This window comes from Ambystoma mexicanum, chromosome 11 (genome assembly GCF_040938575.1).
Source record: "Ambystoma mexicanum isolate Mex_15411 chromosome 11, UKY_AmexF1_1, whole genome shotgun sequence".
NCBI classification, from domain to species: Eukaryota; Metazoa; Chordata; class Amphibia; order Caudata; family Ambystomatidae; genus Ambystoma; species Ambystoma mexicanum.
Window position 1 is genome coordinate 157,209,919 of NC_090934.1, and position 17,691 is coordinate 157,227,609.

General features: G+C 43.6%; 1 protein-coding gene across 1 annotated transcript in view; it reads right to left on the reverse strand.

Annotated features, from left to right (window-relative positions):
• Positions 1-4,704: 4,704 nt before the first annotated feature.
• The window catches only part of IL22RA1 (interleukin 22 receptor subunit alpha 1), a 144,181-nt gene continuing 131,194 nt past the window's right edge, over positions 4,705-17,691 (reverse strand). The window contains exons 6-7 of the mRNA XM_069622683.1: positions 8,251-8,369; positions 4,705-6,664 (exon numbers count right to left, since the gene is read on the reverse strand). Of these exons, the coding sequence (XP_069478784.1) occupies positions 5,777-6,664; positions 8,251-8,369 (1,007 nt within the window). The 3' untranslated portion in view covers positions 4,705-5,776. The remainder of the gene's footprint in view (positions 6,665-8,250; positions 8,370-17,691) is intronic.

A 17,691-nucleotide genomic window follows, 5' to 3' on the forward strand; every position in this document is an offset into this window, starting at 1 on the left:
TCAGTGAGGACATGCTGCTCTGCAAGTGTCATGAGCAAACGTCCAGCCCTATGTAGGTCCGGAACCTTCGTAGATTCTTGCAGACGCGGTTGGACCGGTCTGGCAGGATTTAATGCCGCTGTCTGCTGCCTCGTGGATGGACAGAGTGCCCCGGAGAACCTCCCCATTCCTCCCTCTGACCTATCACCCACGGGCTTGGGGAGGCCTCCAGTCCAAGGCTACTCTCCTACCTGTATACAAAGGCAGGAACGTGACTGTCACTGATGTTTGACAATGGGCAGGTTGGCTGGACATTGAAAACCAACTCTTATCCCACTGCCAACCAGCACCTTGCTCTCAATGCATTAAGTTGCCGGTACTATGAGGTAAATTATGCAGGAACAAGGAGTACAAAATAAACAAGTTTATTCCTTAGGCACCCCATATTCACAGTTCCAATTTCGACAGCATACTTAACCCATATTTAAAGACCAACAGATTACTAAACTGCCAGCGTGTAACAGGTCAACATCCTGATGACATGTCATCATTCCTAAACACATTGGCATAAACATCATATAGAAAACACAACATCCCCTTCCACTCCCCACCAAAAAATACTCAGTCAACAAACTTTGGGTTTTGCACTCAACCTTCCCAAAGCACTGTACAATTTTGTATCAAAGTGTACAAAAAATATGGAACAACGAAGGAGGAGGATAAGAAGGCCTAATAAAGAGTTCAAGGATCAGAACGATGGGATAGATGTTGAATTTTAAGGCGGGAGCGGAAAACGTCCAAAGTAGTAGATGAGCGAATAAGTAGTGAGGTCCAGTATTTACGAGCAAGCAGAGAAGGAAACAGAAACAAGTTTGAGCGTAAGAATGCCTAGGAGCAGAAACAAGGTGTACAGTTTGAGTACAAAGAGCGAGGGCTAGAAAGAGATCAGCGAACGGGTAAGCCAAGGGCGAGATCATGGATACACTTCAATTATGCAGAGACAATGAAATAGAAGATGAGAATCAAAAGGTAGAAGGGAGATCGAGAGTAGGAGCGATAACAGATCAAAGGGAAGAGAAAAGAGAAAAACAGAATTAAAGGCAGAAAAAGGAAGGATAATGTGAGATTCATTGAGTCGGATTATAAGTGCAGAGCAGTAGACACTACAGGAGAATAGAGGATAAAACAGATGTTTAGTCACAAGGATGGAAAGAAAAGGGAAAGCTCTACTCGAGGAGCCAGGGAAGAAAGAATGGGGTCAAGGGGAGAAGCCGTAATGTGAGTGTGTGTCAAGAATGAAACATTGTAACAATGAGATAGAAGGCAAAAGAAAGAGCCAAGAAGGAGGGGGCGAGGGGGACAATCAGCATGCGGGGAAGAGACGGGAAAGGAAAAACACAAAGTAGAGATCTTTGAAGTTAAATAGTTGGTAAAGTCAGAGGAAGAATGGGTGGAGGCTAGAGAGGGATCGGAGGAGGTGAAGAAAGAATACAATTAGGTTTCTGGAACAGACAGCAATGAGAAAATCAGTATTACTCATAGTAACTTCTTTCTGAATCGAATAGCCAGCCATCACCGAGCTTAATTTAGGAGTACATCTGATTTACACAAAGCAACTTCTTAGTAAATCGGCCCCACTGCTGATAAAAGGAAGAGTGATTAGGAACAGAAATAGGCAACAGCAGTAGTCGGGATTATCAGACTTGATTTCAGTGCAGAGTTTGTAAACCTTTCAGTAAACAATTTGGCAATAGAGTAGAGCCTTCATAGCCCCATTGAGTACTTTGTATATTGTCCTGTTGCATTACAGAGATGGATTCCTGATCTACTCCGGTTGCATTCACCTTCCAAACCACATTGTTTCAACCTCACTCTACGCAGTTCTAGAAAACAGACGCAAATTAGCAGAAATCCGTCAGATATTCCTCATAGCCCATGTGACACCTGCACATGGTATCCGCATATTTCCATGTTGTACGTTTCCTTAGTAGTAGTAGATTAAATCTAACAAGTAGCAATCCTCTTCTGCAGGTAGGTGAGACTAGCCTAGGGATAGCTCCTTGCTTGCCATGCCGATATTTCCAAGTATTGATCTAATTGGATACACAGACTTACAGAGGAAAGAATAGCATACTAGAAAATAAATAAGGATATAAAATCGTGTACTAACGCATAAAATTGGGCAAACAGCATGATTAAACCACTGATGAATCAGGAAAAGAATATGTCTATATAGCCATGAAGAAGCTCACTAGTCGCCACGAGATTGAAAGTGGATGCTAAGCGAAACACGTTTCGGCTACTGGAGAAAACATTTGTTAGCACCAACACCGAAATTGTTGTTCATAAACATGTTCTCAAGATTTCGTCTCCTTAAGATTCAACAGAGAGCCTCATCAATTCTCTTTTTTGTTTGCAATTGAGAATTCATTGATGTAAATATTTTATTTTTTGAAAATGATTTTGTGTAGTTGTGTTTATTGGAGCAAGGTGGGTCAGTGATTTTGTTCAGTTGTTTAGTCCGGACAGGTGTGGACTCGCCCAAACTAGTGCAGCCTGCACGGATAGATATTGAAATACCTATTGGAAAATATGAAGTCCATATTAAAAGAGCGGAAGGAGGAGGTGTTGCAAGGAACCTATGTTGGAGCAAGTCACATTGTGCAACTGATTAAGAAATCCAAATCAGCCCTTAAACTGCTGAGGATCTCACTTGCTCCTTCTAAAAAGCATTCACATAATATTCTTTGGGAAAGTGGGGTGATAACACAGACTCTGGCGATATTTTCTAAATACTATCGGATTTACTGTTCAGACAGGGATGGAAGGTATATACCCATCGGGTGGTATTGTGATGGAAAACTGCCTGCAGTAAATATGGACTATTTTCATCCAGAGAATATTTTTTTTTGTACCAGCATTCAATTCTGAATTGTGCCCCAAAATATTATTCACTTTTTTAATGGTTAGAAGGGAACATGCAGGCACGCCCCTTCAAAATAGTTGAAGACCTTTTTTAGTATGCATCAAACAATTGTATCATCCCAATCTGCCACACACTAAATGTATAACAATCGTCTCCTAATGTGGCATAGTAAAACAACCAATAATGTGGCAATAAGACCCGAGGCGGCGAGCCAATAGTTCCCCAGGTAATGCCCCCAGGGTCGTAGTTACATGCCCGAGCGCAGCGAGGGCCTCACCGAAGCCCGGGGGCATTACCTGGGGCAGTATTGGCCCGCTGCCTCGGGTCTTATAGCCATTAGTACCCCGGCCCGTTAGACCGGGATACTAATGGCATTTTGTTTTGAAACGCTGCCACGTTTCGAAACAGAAGAAAAAAAAAAGTTGGAAAAAAATGGCTGCCGGGAAAGGGAAAATGTAGTTCGTTTTCCCTTTCCAGGGTGGCCATCGGAAGCAGACGCACTGGGAACAGAAGTGTTTCCAGCGCGTTCAATCCAAGAAAAGAAGAAAAAAGAAGGTAAGTGGGGTTGGGATAGTTTGCTGGTAAGGGAGGGTGGAGGAAAAAAAAATAAAAATCTTACCCGAGTCCCCGGCGGTGGACGAAGGCAGCCTCCAGCCATGGGAAGGCTCGGAGCGGGAATTGCCCTGTTTTGAGCCTCCTCACTGGCTAAGGGGCAGCACGCCCCTCGCCGGGAACACAGTACCCGGCACGCACGGCGTACACGAGAATGCCATGTGGTATGGCTCGGAAAATAGCCAATCCACATGTTGTATTCCTGATGCGCAGCGCGTGCCGGTTACTAATGGCTAATGAACAGATGTCATTGAAACACAAGTACTGTTTTTAATATTCAGCCACCACCAACATGTGTTTCGACCTTATAACCGCAAATCTTCATCAGGGCGTATGTGCTGCTCAAAATCAAAGTCTTCCAAGTGGTGTCCTATTCTCACTTCTCTACACCTTATATTGTTTCCCAACAATTCTAATTCATTCCTTACAAAGTTGAGTTTAAGTTTTCTTAGCATTCCTTGGTCTAATTCTGAACACATTATCCAAAATCTTGAAACCTAATGGCTCTTCGCCAACCTTTAAAATCGCAAATCTCAGTCAAATGAAGTTATGGATCATCGTACAATTCCAGTGGGTTAGTTCCCAACACAACACCGGTCTTCTGACATGCTTGGATAAGCCACAACGCCTCTCCCGGGCAATAGGGTGCTGCCTATCCATGTCAAATTAAAATAGGATCTTTGATTAATAAACCAAATCACATTGTGTACACAGCATACATGGCGGTGAGCGCAGAGGAGTGTTAGCCCCTTTTTGAGTTTTTAGGATGTGCCAGCTCCAATGCACCCCCAACTTACCATGTCATAAAAGGTCACTATTTACCCATTTCTGCTTCTGACCGGCAGCAGTACGAATCACTACTTAACATTATCCAGTCCAGTGCTGGACTGGCCTACAGGGTCCTCTGCACCATGGGCTCTTGTGTGAGGGCACTCTTGTTTTCTGTTCCTCCTAGAGGGGTTGGGCTTGCTGACATGGTGTAACATGGGGCCACTTGCTACAACTCCTCTTGGGGGCTGGTCTGTCCATAGGGAACTACGTTGCATCCCACAGTACAAGGAGAGGAATCGACTGCTTCCTAAGCCTAATTATTTATCAATAACCTTCTCGGGAACTAACATTTGACACCTAGAAGGCTGCCTTTCGTCAACACTTGAAAGAGAAAATCGATTGCATTTTTCCAAATAAGTATCCCATAAAAAATCCATTTTAATGATCTTTGTTGTTTTTTCAGGTGCAGCTCATCATGAATGGGTCAACGGGGAGCATTACTAGGGTTGGTGCACTCAAGTACAGGTAAAAGCACTTAGAATTGGAATCCTTATAGCCACCAGGGATTGCAAAGTGAACAAAGAGGGTATATACACATTAGGTGACTCAGAAAAGCTAAGAAATATCGGCAAACATCCCCACCTCCCATGACTTTATACAAGCACATTTTCCAGTAGTAATCAAGACTGTTCACGAAAGTACTATTTCTGATTTACAAGCGACCCCCCACTCTCAAATGTCCCTGTGGATCAGGAGTGCATTTGGCACATAGTTCCATAACCTTATGCGTACCAGAAAAAGGGGGAATTCTGAGGGGATGCATTTCGGTGTGGTAGATGATGGAGTGAGTTTATGAGTGAGCGATTGTGTGAGCGGTGAGAAAGTGAACATGGGGCGTAACAAATCTGCCATGGCATACCCTTGTATTGCTGCACCGTGTCAGAGCACAAACATTGGACAGAAATTACCTACACTTGTGAATCAGGAGTAACTGTTTTTCCCCACAGTAGTAAGTTACACCCAATTATTTTGTCAACACAGTTTCAGTCAGAAGTTATGCCCCGTTATAGGTGTAGGTTAAAACAGTAACAGCGTACACCCAATTTCTTGTGACTCGACGGCCACAATGGTCCTTTGCAACCCAACTATAGCCTACCTTGATTCTTTTTCAATGCCAATGAAATTGGTGGATTAGGGTAGCGTGTGGGACAGCAATCTTAGTGCATCACATATATATCTCACATTCCTCAGCCAGTGTAACCTTTTGAAAAAACTCGTAGGCTAGTTTTGGCAGAAGAGGCGATTGCTTTCATATGATTCTGAAATTCGCAATTCTTATCAACCAGACGAGTGCATAAGCATCAACATGCAAGATAACTCTTGCATCAATTTCCTTACACTTTGCCATTGTACGATTCACTATAAGTTCCAGAATGCATGTTCAATGCTTCACGATGCCCTTCTTTGCAAACGGGCTCACTCTGCATCTCAGGGTCTCATATCGTTAGACCGATACTGAAAGGGCATCGTCTCCAACTCGGACAGTGAGGCATGAGCCATAACAGGGTCACCAGCAGGTAAGTCACACCTAGATGTAGACTGTAAAAGAAAATGGCCGCCATCTGCTTCGCGGTCTGGTTGCAAGGTGTCAATCACCTTTACTGATGATAAGAGTGATAAAGGTGTGGTGGCTTGTAGTCTATATGTCCCCAAGCCAGGCCATGATAGCCGAACATGTTCCTCAGTTTGCAAGGGGAGAATCGACGATGTTTGAGGTTCACAAAAGTTCTTCTGGTCTTGCAGAAGTAGTTGTTGAATTAGCTGCTCATTCCCAAATCGGAATCCTGAATCCTCACCTCCATTTTGTGGAGTGTATACAATTCGAAGCAGATTCTCTGTTAAGTCAGTCTTGTTTTGGGGAGAGTACTCTGTAGCGCTGTCTGTTTGAGGTCTGTATTGGATGTTTTTGTCCCATGGACCAAAGCTTTGAATCCCATGATTTGTTCGTTGGGCATTTTTCCAGACTGCTCCAATGTCTTCCACACATACTCCGTAGGTTATGGAGGAATTCTTGCTAGTGCTGCCCAGTAGACTTTCTCGGGTGTCTTGGGAAAGATAGGAGACAGGCGACGTATTGGTCTGATCCGAGGACTGGATACTGGTTTGGATTGAGTTTGTACACTGGGATTTGTATCCGTTTCCTTGACAGGCCATCAGAGGTGACTGCATAAGACCTTCAAACAGACTCAGCTTGACGTTTGAGGTGGACAGTGGTGATACAAGTTTTCCTGGTTTGGAAAATCCATGTATATAGGAAATGATACTCTGGTCCTTCGTTGTATTCATCGACTGGAAGTGTGAAAGCGCTCTTAAATCCTAGATTTAGAAAGAAAAAGAATAATCCATCAGAAATGAAGAGATGCTTTCTTTTGCATATGCCAACATTTTTTCTAAACGTTCAAATCTACATTTTCTAAACCAAGCAAATGTGATTCCCATCCTTTGACATTTTTTGCTTTGTAGACTGGGGAGTTTATTTTTTTGTTGTAGTCTTTTTTTAAAAATTGTATAAAGGGCAATTTCTGAGCAATTCCCCACTGGCAAATATTCACTTCTTGGCACTGTTCTATTTCAGTTCTCAATAAGCGAGGCAAAGCCAACAGTTTTGGTTTTGCTAAAGACAACTCCCTCTGCCGTGTACGCATCCATTGTGGTCGCAGGGAGAAAACCTGCATGACCGAAACAGCACTGCCATGAGGACGACATGCAGTGATCCGTCACTTGGATAACCACCCCACCGACCCATCTGGTCCTTTTCAGTTTGCGATTTCCTTGACTCAGTCCAAGAGTCAAAACCAATGGTGGCTCTAAACAGCCACCTACTCGCAAAACTAAGCTGCCAAGGGACACATGCAAACTTTCTGCCTACACACTCTATATCAATCATTTTGCCACAATGGTGTGTGCTCAACGACCACATGTAAGCAAAAAGCAAACATTAATTTACAGAGATGCAACTTGCAGATTAGCAGACCCCAAATGAGAACACATATAGATTGTGTAAAACATACATTGTAATGTTGTAGGTTTCATTTTTTTACTCCTGATATGATTGGAATCAATTTTGGAATGAATCAAAATTCAGAAATAAATATCTTCCTTTTGTAAATTACTGAAAAAATATGAAATAATGGTAAATATAGGTGTTCAATTACATCATATTAAACCCTATTGTGCAGGCAAACGAAGGAAACTTTTTTATGCGACCTGTGGCCTCTGCTTTGTGTGCAACACGCCCCCTTTGTGTACATTTTTTAGTGTGGAATATTTATTGTAATTTCTTTCGGGATAATGACTAGATCCAAAAACCTCCACAATCCAACTGTGTGAAGTAGCAATGGACCTCTCAATAAGATGGCTAGTCATTTGAGATGTACGAGTTCTGTTAAGAAGCGCACAAATAAAAAGGTTCTATGTTCGTTTGCTGATTTTCTTTCTCCCCCGCTGTAATTTTCGGCCAAAATGACATCGAAAAAAACGAATGGATTTTTTTATTTCTATTTCCCCAAGCCTCCCCTTCCCTATATGATATAACCTACTCCAACCCTCTCCCTAGCCATTGTATCCCCTTACACCCCCCCCTGTAGAGGTCGATGAGCTTTCTTGATGAAATTTTGGTGTAAATAATTCCACCAAAGGAAAAAAAAAAACATTGGCAAAACAATACTATACAAAATAAATATAGCTAGAGGGAAAGCAAAAAGCTGCCAACACTCATGCAGTGCTCTTTGACCAAAGAAAAGGTAATGTGATGACACGTTCTTTAAGGTCAAATTGGGTCAGGTATCGTGTGGTGGCCATGGATTTCGTTATAAGACGTCACTGCGACATTTCACTCCCTCCCCCAATCCCCTCCAGCGGCGTCTTAATGTACCCATGAACATTTAGCAAATCCTGCTTACCAGAGACTTTGGCAGTGGTTGTGGTCGCTTTACGTATTTGTAACCGAGCCAGATGGAAACCACAGCAAGCAGTAGCATGGAAACCAGAAGGCCGACGACAAGCAGGATCCAGGTGTTGCCTGTTCCAGACATGAAGACAAACAGAAAGCATGGGCAAGTGGGCCTCATGTGTAATTGTACATACACGAAACAAGTCTAATTCAACAGTCATTCAAACTCGGGAGCTATCGGGAGGATAGCTCAGGGGCAACATGCGGAGGAACACAGGTTCGATCCCCAGGTCTGCGCTTAGAAGCCTCTGGGTATTAAGCACATTATAAATGACCTATCATATCATATCAAACAGAAATCAGCTCCGGCAACGTGCATTCTGGGTTGATTTTAAGCTGTAAGGAATCCAGGGTCATCTGGATTCGTTTACAACTACTTTCGACACGTTATATCTTTAAATTTAAGCTGCTATAATTATATTTCATGAGTTATTTTTTTTTTATAGATAACTTTATGATGCAAATCATCTCCACGTATAGATTCCAGGGGGTTGAAGATCTTTTTATATACCCAAGAGGTTTTAGGGTTGTGCAACATGCGGCTTGCCGCATTTTTTGTCCAACAACTCTCCTTGATCATTAACTATGCTTGTTAGAGCTGATGGGAGTCATAGAACGAAACATCTGGTTGCAGATCCCTGGTTTAAGTAGATATCTTTAGTATGGTGCAGTATGGGTACCATGCACCCTAATGAAATGCCCCCCCCCCGCCCCCACTTCCCCCATTGCAAATTGTGTTTCTATGACTAGAAACCATTCCATAACACCAACAGCCAGTCATGTCATTTCTTTGAAAATGTAATGGTGCAGACATGAAAACCACTCACAAGTCTAAATGTCTGTATAGGTCTTAGATCCGGGGGCTGCAACCTACCACTGAGATGCCAACTGAATGTCTAGTGATGACAAACATTTGGCAAATAAGAGCACGAGAAGCCTCATTTGAACTTTTAATAGGTTGATCTCACACGCACTCACACGCACTCATGCTCCCACTCTCTCCTGTGCCATAGTCACCCCAGTCATTGCTGACAGCAGCTCCACTCGAGGCAAAACACAAATATCTTGAAGGGGGAGGTGCTGTGTGTTTTATGTTAACAATAGAATGTGAGCAGCAGCGACAGACCTCCCCCGAGGTGGGGTTCTGAACTGGAATTTGGAGACATACATTCATTGAATGTTTCCTGCAGGAATGTTATCATCCCACTTAGGGTGCATTGCCCATGTGGGGGGCTGGGAGAATCAGAGGAGAGGGGGTTGCGGAAAAATCTCTGCTGGTTGTGCTGGGGGTGCTGACAAGTAATTTCCCATTATTGGTTCATTATTAGTGCTTTCATATACAATAACATATGCAGATGCCTCAGCACTATAAACCAATCAGTATCCATTATGCCAAAGATCAAACATTGCCTAAGCATTCACAGAAGGAGCACATTCTTGGTTTAAATCTGAGCACTATCCTTTCCAAAAAGGACATTTTGAAATACAAAATGGTGCGTGTCCTCTGCAAAAAGAAGCTTTATAACTATAAGCAGCGCTCAGATACCCGAGGGTTCGCAGCGCTATATAAATGCACAAACAAACAATGTTCATGTTTAAAGATCACTTCCAGTATATACACTAGTCTAAATAATAATGTTACACTTGTTTTGCTAAGAAACACACATTATCAAAACCACCATATACATTATTTTGTGATGAAGATTAGGATTTCAAAATGGACAATCTGGTACATGCCTATTTTACTCTTTCGAAAGATTCTTTTGACCAAAGGGAAGAGGGCAAATCGTACCAATGGAGATTCCAGGCTCCTTCCCATGCATTCAAAGAGCATTTTGGGAACATGAGAATAAGCAAAGAACTTTTTATTTGACAAATATGTCTGTGGTTAAAGAGTTGTATGCTTGAATCTCTAAGTGGATACATAATACTCACTGGGCTTGAGTCTCCTCTCCAACACTCACTCAAACATTTAAGTGTTTTCAACCATGCACCCCTTGTACTCTGTGGGGCAGCCTCAGAATAAGGATGCAAGAATTAAAATGGGTGTGACATTCGGCTCCTGTTTCTAAATATGATGCTTCCCCCCACAAAACCGGAAGCCTCACAGAATGTTTACAATTGTACAGGAAAAGGAGCTGAGAGGGGCAGTCAGGCCTCCGGTTGCAGTATGACCATTAACATCATGTGACCCGATGCCGAGGACAGAACTACTTACCCATTTGAAGTATGAGGTGGCTTCCATTAGTACTACGATTAAAATGAGGCTTGTTTAGTTGTGTGAATTAAGGTTGGATTGTTAGTCAAATGGACTTTGTTTCAATCTGTAAAATAGTTTATTTGGACTATTTGTAATAATCATAACATGAACATTTGCAAACTTGTAATAATGTATTGCAGTTGTTTTGTGACATCACAATGCTTGCTGTTAGGGCAGTCAGAGTGTGAAATCCATTGCTGTGGGTAGAATGCAGTGTGCCCGTTAAGCCCTAATTAAGGCCATTGTTGGGGTTCAGCTTGCTTTCTTCAGAGCAACCTTTCTCGGTGTAAAGGTGCAGAAGTAAGACTCTGACGCGGAGGGGTCACGGTGGATGGCATACACTTTTGTTAAAGAGAACAAATTTAAAGAAAATCTCATGTTGCCCTAACTCTAAAAGGGGATTCTCTGCCTCACACAAAATACCTAGTGTCACAGTCAGGATGTCAAAAGCAAATGTCCCAATGTCTGAATCCTAGCTCTTTCCCTCCCACTCCAAGTTAAACTAAATAAAAAATCTTTCTAACCCAAAGGAGGGACTCTCTTCCCCTGGAATTTCAGTTCCTCAAGTGTTGGGGGAATGTCTTCCTTCCCCAGCCTTCCTAAGCCTTTTCATACAGTTCATCAAATGCTGGGGGATGTCTCCCTGCCACGGCCTTCTTCAGGCTTGTAACACAGCTCAACAATTGGTGGCGATTCATCTCTGTTCTCCAATTGGCCCTTTTCAGGCTTCTTCTCTGACTCTAGGTCTCCAACCCCGATTGCCAGACCTGGTTCCTTTCCTGGTCTTGGGAGGATAGCTCAGGGGCAACATGCTCGCCTTGGAAGCAAGATGACACAGAGCACCAAAGGTTTGATCCCCGGGTCCATGCTTAGACACCTCTGGGTATTAAGCGCGTTATAAATAACCTATCATCATATTATCTCACCAGGCACCAGGCAATGTGGCAAAGAAGAGGAGATTAGATGCATATCCAAACTGTAGTGGGCCCCCAACTATGATTGGTAGACCTAGTTTCCTCCTACCATGTACTGTAACGAGGAATAGTGGCTGGGATGCTCCTCCAAGCTGTGGTGAGTGACTGACCCTGGTTGACATACCTGGTTTCTTCCTACCAGGCACTGTGACGAAGAAAAGGAGTTTGGATGCTTCTCAAATTCTGATGGGTCTTTGACTCTGGTTGGCAGAACTGGTTACCTTCTCCATCAGGTCTCTTAGTCCCAAATATACTTGGTTTACCCGCCTGCCACGCTTGGTGTTCCTTGGTATTATCCTCACAGGTCTCTTTACGGCCTCTTGATGCCACATGCAGGCTTGGTTTACATGCCTGCCAAGTCCTGCCTTCAGATCTATCTCTCCCACAGCTTTCTACTTGGTATGTCCTTTTCTTGTATGGGTCCCAGACCCTATTCCCCTTGTTACCACAAGTTGGTAGAGTTTCATTCACAATGCTCCTCATGGTTTCCTGCACCCTCTGGGACCCCAACCATAGGCTCAGTGACCCTTGGCTGCAGCTCTCCAGTCAGTCGTGGGCTTTCCAGTGTCATCCTCTGCTTTGCCGGTGCTCTGGGGTTCTCCTTGGCTTGCCGCAGCGGCTCCAGATCCACTTTGGCATCTTCCTTCTCTCCAGACCACGTGCCCCTGCAGTTCTGCGCTGCTGGAACTTCTGCAGCCAGTCTCCCGGTTTTCTCAGTGAATTTGGAGAGACCGCCTCTTCAGCGTCTCCGTGCCTGGGTCTGCTCCTGCTGCCTCCGTCTGCGAGCCTCGATCCCTCTCGCGGTTCCGCTCTGGTGCATCTGACATTCGGGTAAATCCGTTGTCAGTTTTTATGTCCGTTCCTATCAAGGTCCGTAGTTGGAAGCTAGACCGTTCAGGTAAGTTCCTTTGAGTGAACCCTGCGGATTCCTCGTCTCAGTCCTTTCTAGTTTGGATCATGATATTCATCCCTATTCTTCCTCGTCTCAGTCCCTTCTACTTCTTGCATACTACAGACGTATATGGGAATAGGAGGTTAGGGATGAAGAGAGTGCAGATGAAGGCGAGGTGGGGTTGTTAAGTGAATACTGTGTTCTCCCACAAGAGTCGTCACTGGTCCCATAGGGGGTTTCTCCTCCTATGAGATCCACCATCTGAGTACCACTCACAGGGGGCCTATCAGATAGCGGCCTCACCTTCCTGGCCTCATGGGAAGGGGATCCCCCTATGGAAGCAGTTTTAACATCCTGGGATTCATCACACATGACAGTCATTAATTGAAAGTGAGGCATGTCGGTTCATAGCAGGCTTTCCCACATATGGTCGTGCAACTTCTGACTTGAAATATTGTATAACTTTAGGACTACTTTATACAATATAAACTACTTCTGACATGCACATTTGTTGATTTAATGATAATCGTCCATTTTTTTTCAGGGTGGATAGCTAATAATAATAACAACTCGTTTTTTATATAGCGCTACAAACCCCCAGGTATCTAAGCTCTGGAATAACAGCCATACATAAATGCCAGATCATATCATAACAGTTATTATTATGCAACTGCGTGGTACTCAATTTATCAATCTCAGAAGGATGAAAGGCTGAGCTGGCCCTGCCGGGATTCGAACCTGCATCAGCAGGATACGCACAGATGTCAGAATGAGCGCTCAACTTTCTGTGCTATCTGACCGGCTGACATGAGTAAATGGCTGGTCTCCGATATGAAGGCAATCTGCACTTGGCAGGGCCTGCTTAACCTTTCAAACTTCTGAAGTAATATACACAAAAATAAATTCAACACCTGCTATTACAGTGCTTAGAAGCAGTGGGAGTCCAGAATGAAACACTATATAAAGAACTATTTTTATTGATATTATCACCACATCAGACTGGTTATATTACTGTATTGGGTTATTCATTCACCATCGAGAAGTGATGGCAATGAAAGCGCACAGAGATACAGCATAAGCGGATAAGATACAGTTGCAGGCCCTGCCTTTACTCCGAGTAAAAGCACCTGGGCGCACCAACTTGCGGCTTGCTGACCCGTCCCAAAAAATAATTGCACCATATTTTTAGTTTATCCTCACAGCACCTTTTACAGCTTCGCAAGGATAATACCAATTACCAAACTGGCACATACATCACCACATAGCTGGTGATGCAATACCTGCTTGCATCCGCCACCTAAAACCCCTATTGTCCCCTTACAACCAGTGCTAACTGCACCAGCTGCTGACCTCTGGAAAACCATGGAGACAATTCCCATCGAAGTCCAGTTACTTCTTCTAACTGGACATTGGCGACCAATGGGCTCGATTGGTTTCATTTATTATTTATCCAGTAGAGTTCCTCTTCTTTTACCTACTGGCTTCTAGTGTAAGTCATAGTAGAATGTATAAAACCCCATAGGCCATGCCTGGATCCAGAATAAATCATTTATAATGTTCAACTGGACCTAAAACCCCATAGGTCATGCCTGGATCTAGAATAAATCATTTATTATTTTCCACTGGAACTTCCATATAGGTTACATGGCACAGAACTCCAGTAGCTGATTCTATGGGCCTCATTACGTGTGCGGTGGTGAAGTAAAATGTGGCTGTAATCTGGCGGTAAATCCTCCACTTAATGGTCAGAATTGCTGATTGTTATAAATCTGAAAAAAAACCCTATGGAGTCCTATTGACCCCAAAAATGGGGACTAACCCCACCATACCACCGCTCGTAATCCTGTGGCAAGTGCACAGGACTGAGTGGCGGTACACTAATCAATTTTGGCAGTAGTTTTCTGGGTTTAATGCCGAATTACCACCAAACTCGTATCGAGGCTCTAGATTTGTTAATGTCTAGTACAGGGTCCATTATTCTGTACAGAATTTAATTTCTACTGGTCCATGAAAAGGAACCCATAGTTCACATGTATAAAATTAACAAATTAGCAAATGTTGTAACATAGATGGTGGTTAATTCCAACCCACTGCAAATGTCAAGACGCGTTTTGCGCTCTTGGGCTCTTCCTCGTGATGAAACCAGGAACTGGAGACACATTGAAGCATAGGACTAGAAAAAAACCAGGAACTTCCCACGTTTCTGGTGCTTGAGTCAACAGTGCACCCCCAATTGTGTATTCATATTATTAGAATAAAACATCAGAAAATGGATCTGGGTTGTTTGACCGCGGCAGAATTGAGCACAGTCAATTTCGCCATGAATACAATTTTACCATGGCAAAACTCACCAGATCTATGTCCCCACAACCCCCAATACATCCCCCTAACTTACCTTTTATCCATGCGCTACTTCTCCTGACCGTGGAGTATCAGTTCATCCCTCTACGGTGGGTCAGACCCGATGCCGTAGGGTCCTCTTTTCTTATTTACTTTTTCGTCCGATTCTCCAATCTTCAGGAAGGAGGGGACACCCCTTCAACCCTGCCAAAGCCAAAAAATACCAAACAAGGGGAGCAGGGGACACCCCTGTAACCCCTGCTCCCCATTTTCAGTATTTTTTACACAACTTGATCAGATCAAATGGTACTGGCTGAATTCGGTCAAATGTACCATTTGATCAATATTATTCGATCAAATTGGGTAATACCTCAGAAAATACCATCCACCTTCTAATCCTAAAACACCAAGGGTGGGGATTTAGGGGAGAGAGAAGGGAGGATGAGGGAAAAGCGTCGAGTCTCATCACGCTCAGGGCTTATCTCAAGGACCCTGGTACATCGTTTTAAAAGAAGTAATTAAAACATATACGGGTTACCGGTGAGGCGCTGGGGAAGGAAAGCTACCATCATCATAGAACTAAGTGCTGTGAAGTAGATAGAGAGGGATGGAAGGCACTAGACCCCCTTTGGACAGGTAGAGGTAAAGTAGGAGCAGTGAGTTGAAGTAGGAAGCAGCAGTGAACATGGCAGTGTCAGGGACAGGAGCCAAGGGATGGGGCAGTGTAATGAATGATGTAGCAGATGTGCAAGGGTTGCAATCTTTGAAATGGTCAGATTCTTTTGCAAAGAGCATGGTTGCAGCCTGTGGTTTGGGTTGCTGATTTAAGTGCAATTAAACAGCATGCAAAGGATTGATTGGAAACGAGTTTGAGTTTTGGAAAATAAATAAGGAGTCGGGAGAACGAAATGTTAAGGATTATGTAGGTCAGAGATCTGTGCGGTTTTTGAGGAGCAGAGCAGGACATGGGTACGATTATTAAGGATTATGAGGTTTGAGGCTCCACTCGGTAATGTTCATTTGGTTTATAAAGAGGACGCATGCCACTGAGGGGGCTCCCAGTCATATAGTACTGTTGAGTTAACAGCAGAGCTCTGGATGGAAGGTATGGGATGAGTCTGCCAAGGAGAGATATGGGGTCTTTTTTTAAAGCCAGGCCTGATCAACAGATGAAGTCATGAAGGCGACCAGTATTTTATGGAAACCCAGTGCAGCTTGGGGTGTGGGTTAGGTAGTCCCAGTAACTGGTGGATGGCAAAAGGTGACAACTGCATTCTTGGGAATTGCAGTCGCTTGATCAGGTTGTCTGATAGGCCCAGGTAGATATAGTTGAGAAATGAATCGACCAAGACCATGACCACCTGAGTTTTGTATCCCTGGTAGAGAAACATACGTTTGGTGGAGCGGAGGTGGAGGAAGCCAGTCTTGACAACAGGTGTGTTTCCCTCTCTCTCTGGAGTGTGAGAGAGAAAGAGTAAAGCACAAATGTGCCAATATTCAAATGCAACAGCAGCGATGACCCTCAATGTTCCAGACCAATTCCGGAACTGGATGCCCCTTCTAAAATATTTGCAAAAATGCTACAGTTCAGAATAGAAGACCGGGCTGATGAAAACGTGCCCCAGGCTTATTATCAGGCAGGGTTCAGAAGTGGATTTAATACGAAAGATCACTGTTTTACACTTAAAACCATTATAGAGAATTACTGCAAGGTAAGAGGGGGTCGTTTGTTTGCTGCATTTCTTGACCTGGAAAAGGCTTTTGACTCAGTTGAGTGCAGCGTGCTGAGGAGTTAACTGGATTCTTAAGGTATGCCCAAAGGCCTTGTGAATCTGGTACAATTATGCTATGAAGATACCACAGCATCAGTGCGTTTAAAGAAAGGCGGCACTTGCATAGTATCCTTCCCTACACGACGAGGAGTGAAACAGGGCTGTACCCTGGGCCCGCTACTAGTCATTCTGTTTCTATCCGACTTTGATCCAAACACAGCAGGAAGAAGAGTCTTCTCTTTCCCCCCAAACTGAAATCGGTGCCATACGGCGTGCTTACATACGCTGACGATACCGTCATGCTGGGCCTAACGCCAGCAGGACTCAGCAAGGTTTAAGTTATGCGGACAAATATTTGCTAAGGCAGAAATGAAAAAAAATTAGCTTAAATCCCAAATTATGGATCTTGGGAGAATGGGTAAAACATAATTGGCCTCTAGACGGACCCGGAGCAGATATCATGAAAGAAAACTCATACTTGGGTATCCCAAGGAGCACATTGAAGTTTGAATTGAGGATCTGAACTATAGGCACACAAGAAAATTCAAGTTTTTTGGTTTACTTCCTAAAGAAAAATCTGCAACCTTCTATTATTCAGAATCTTAACAGCGGACTAATGACAATGACATCACCGGCGGGGACAAAACATAGGTGGCACAAAGTAGCAACTAAACTGCGCGCAACTTGGTCGATTAAGGGTATCTGCGAAGCAAATCACGTCATGGACAAAACTAGTGTGAGGAATGAACGGAGAAAAGAGAACGAACAGGGAAAGGCATTAGAAATGCAAAAAATGTATAAGATTCCTTCGCTCAAACTAGAATTGAAATATCGGCATGGCAAGCAAGGAGATATCCCTAGGCTTGTCTCACCTGCCTGCAGAAGAGGATTGGTACAGGTTAGATTAAATCTACTACCACTAAGGAAAAGGTACAAGATGGAAATATGGGGATACCACGTGCAGAGGTCACATGGGCTAGAGGAAGATCGCACCCATTTCTGCTAATTTGCCTGTGTTTTCTAGAACTGTGTAGAGCTGTTGAAACCTTTTTATGACAAATGGAATAAGGATGTGCAGTTCTGCAATGAGCTACACAATGAACTCTGAAGAGATTTGTTTTGTATTTAGTTTGGTTGAATTCCTTAAAGGAGC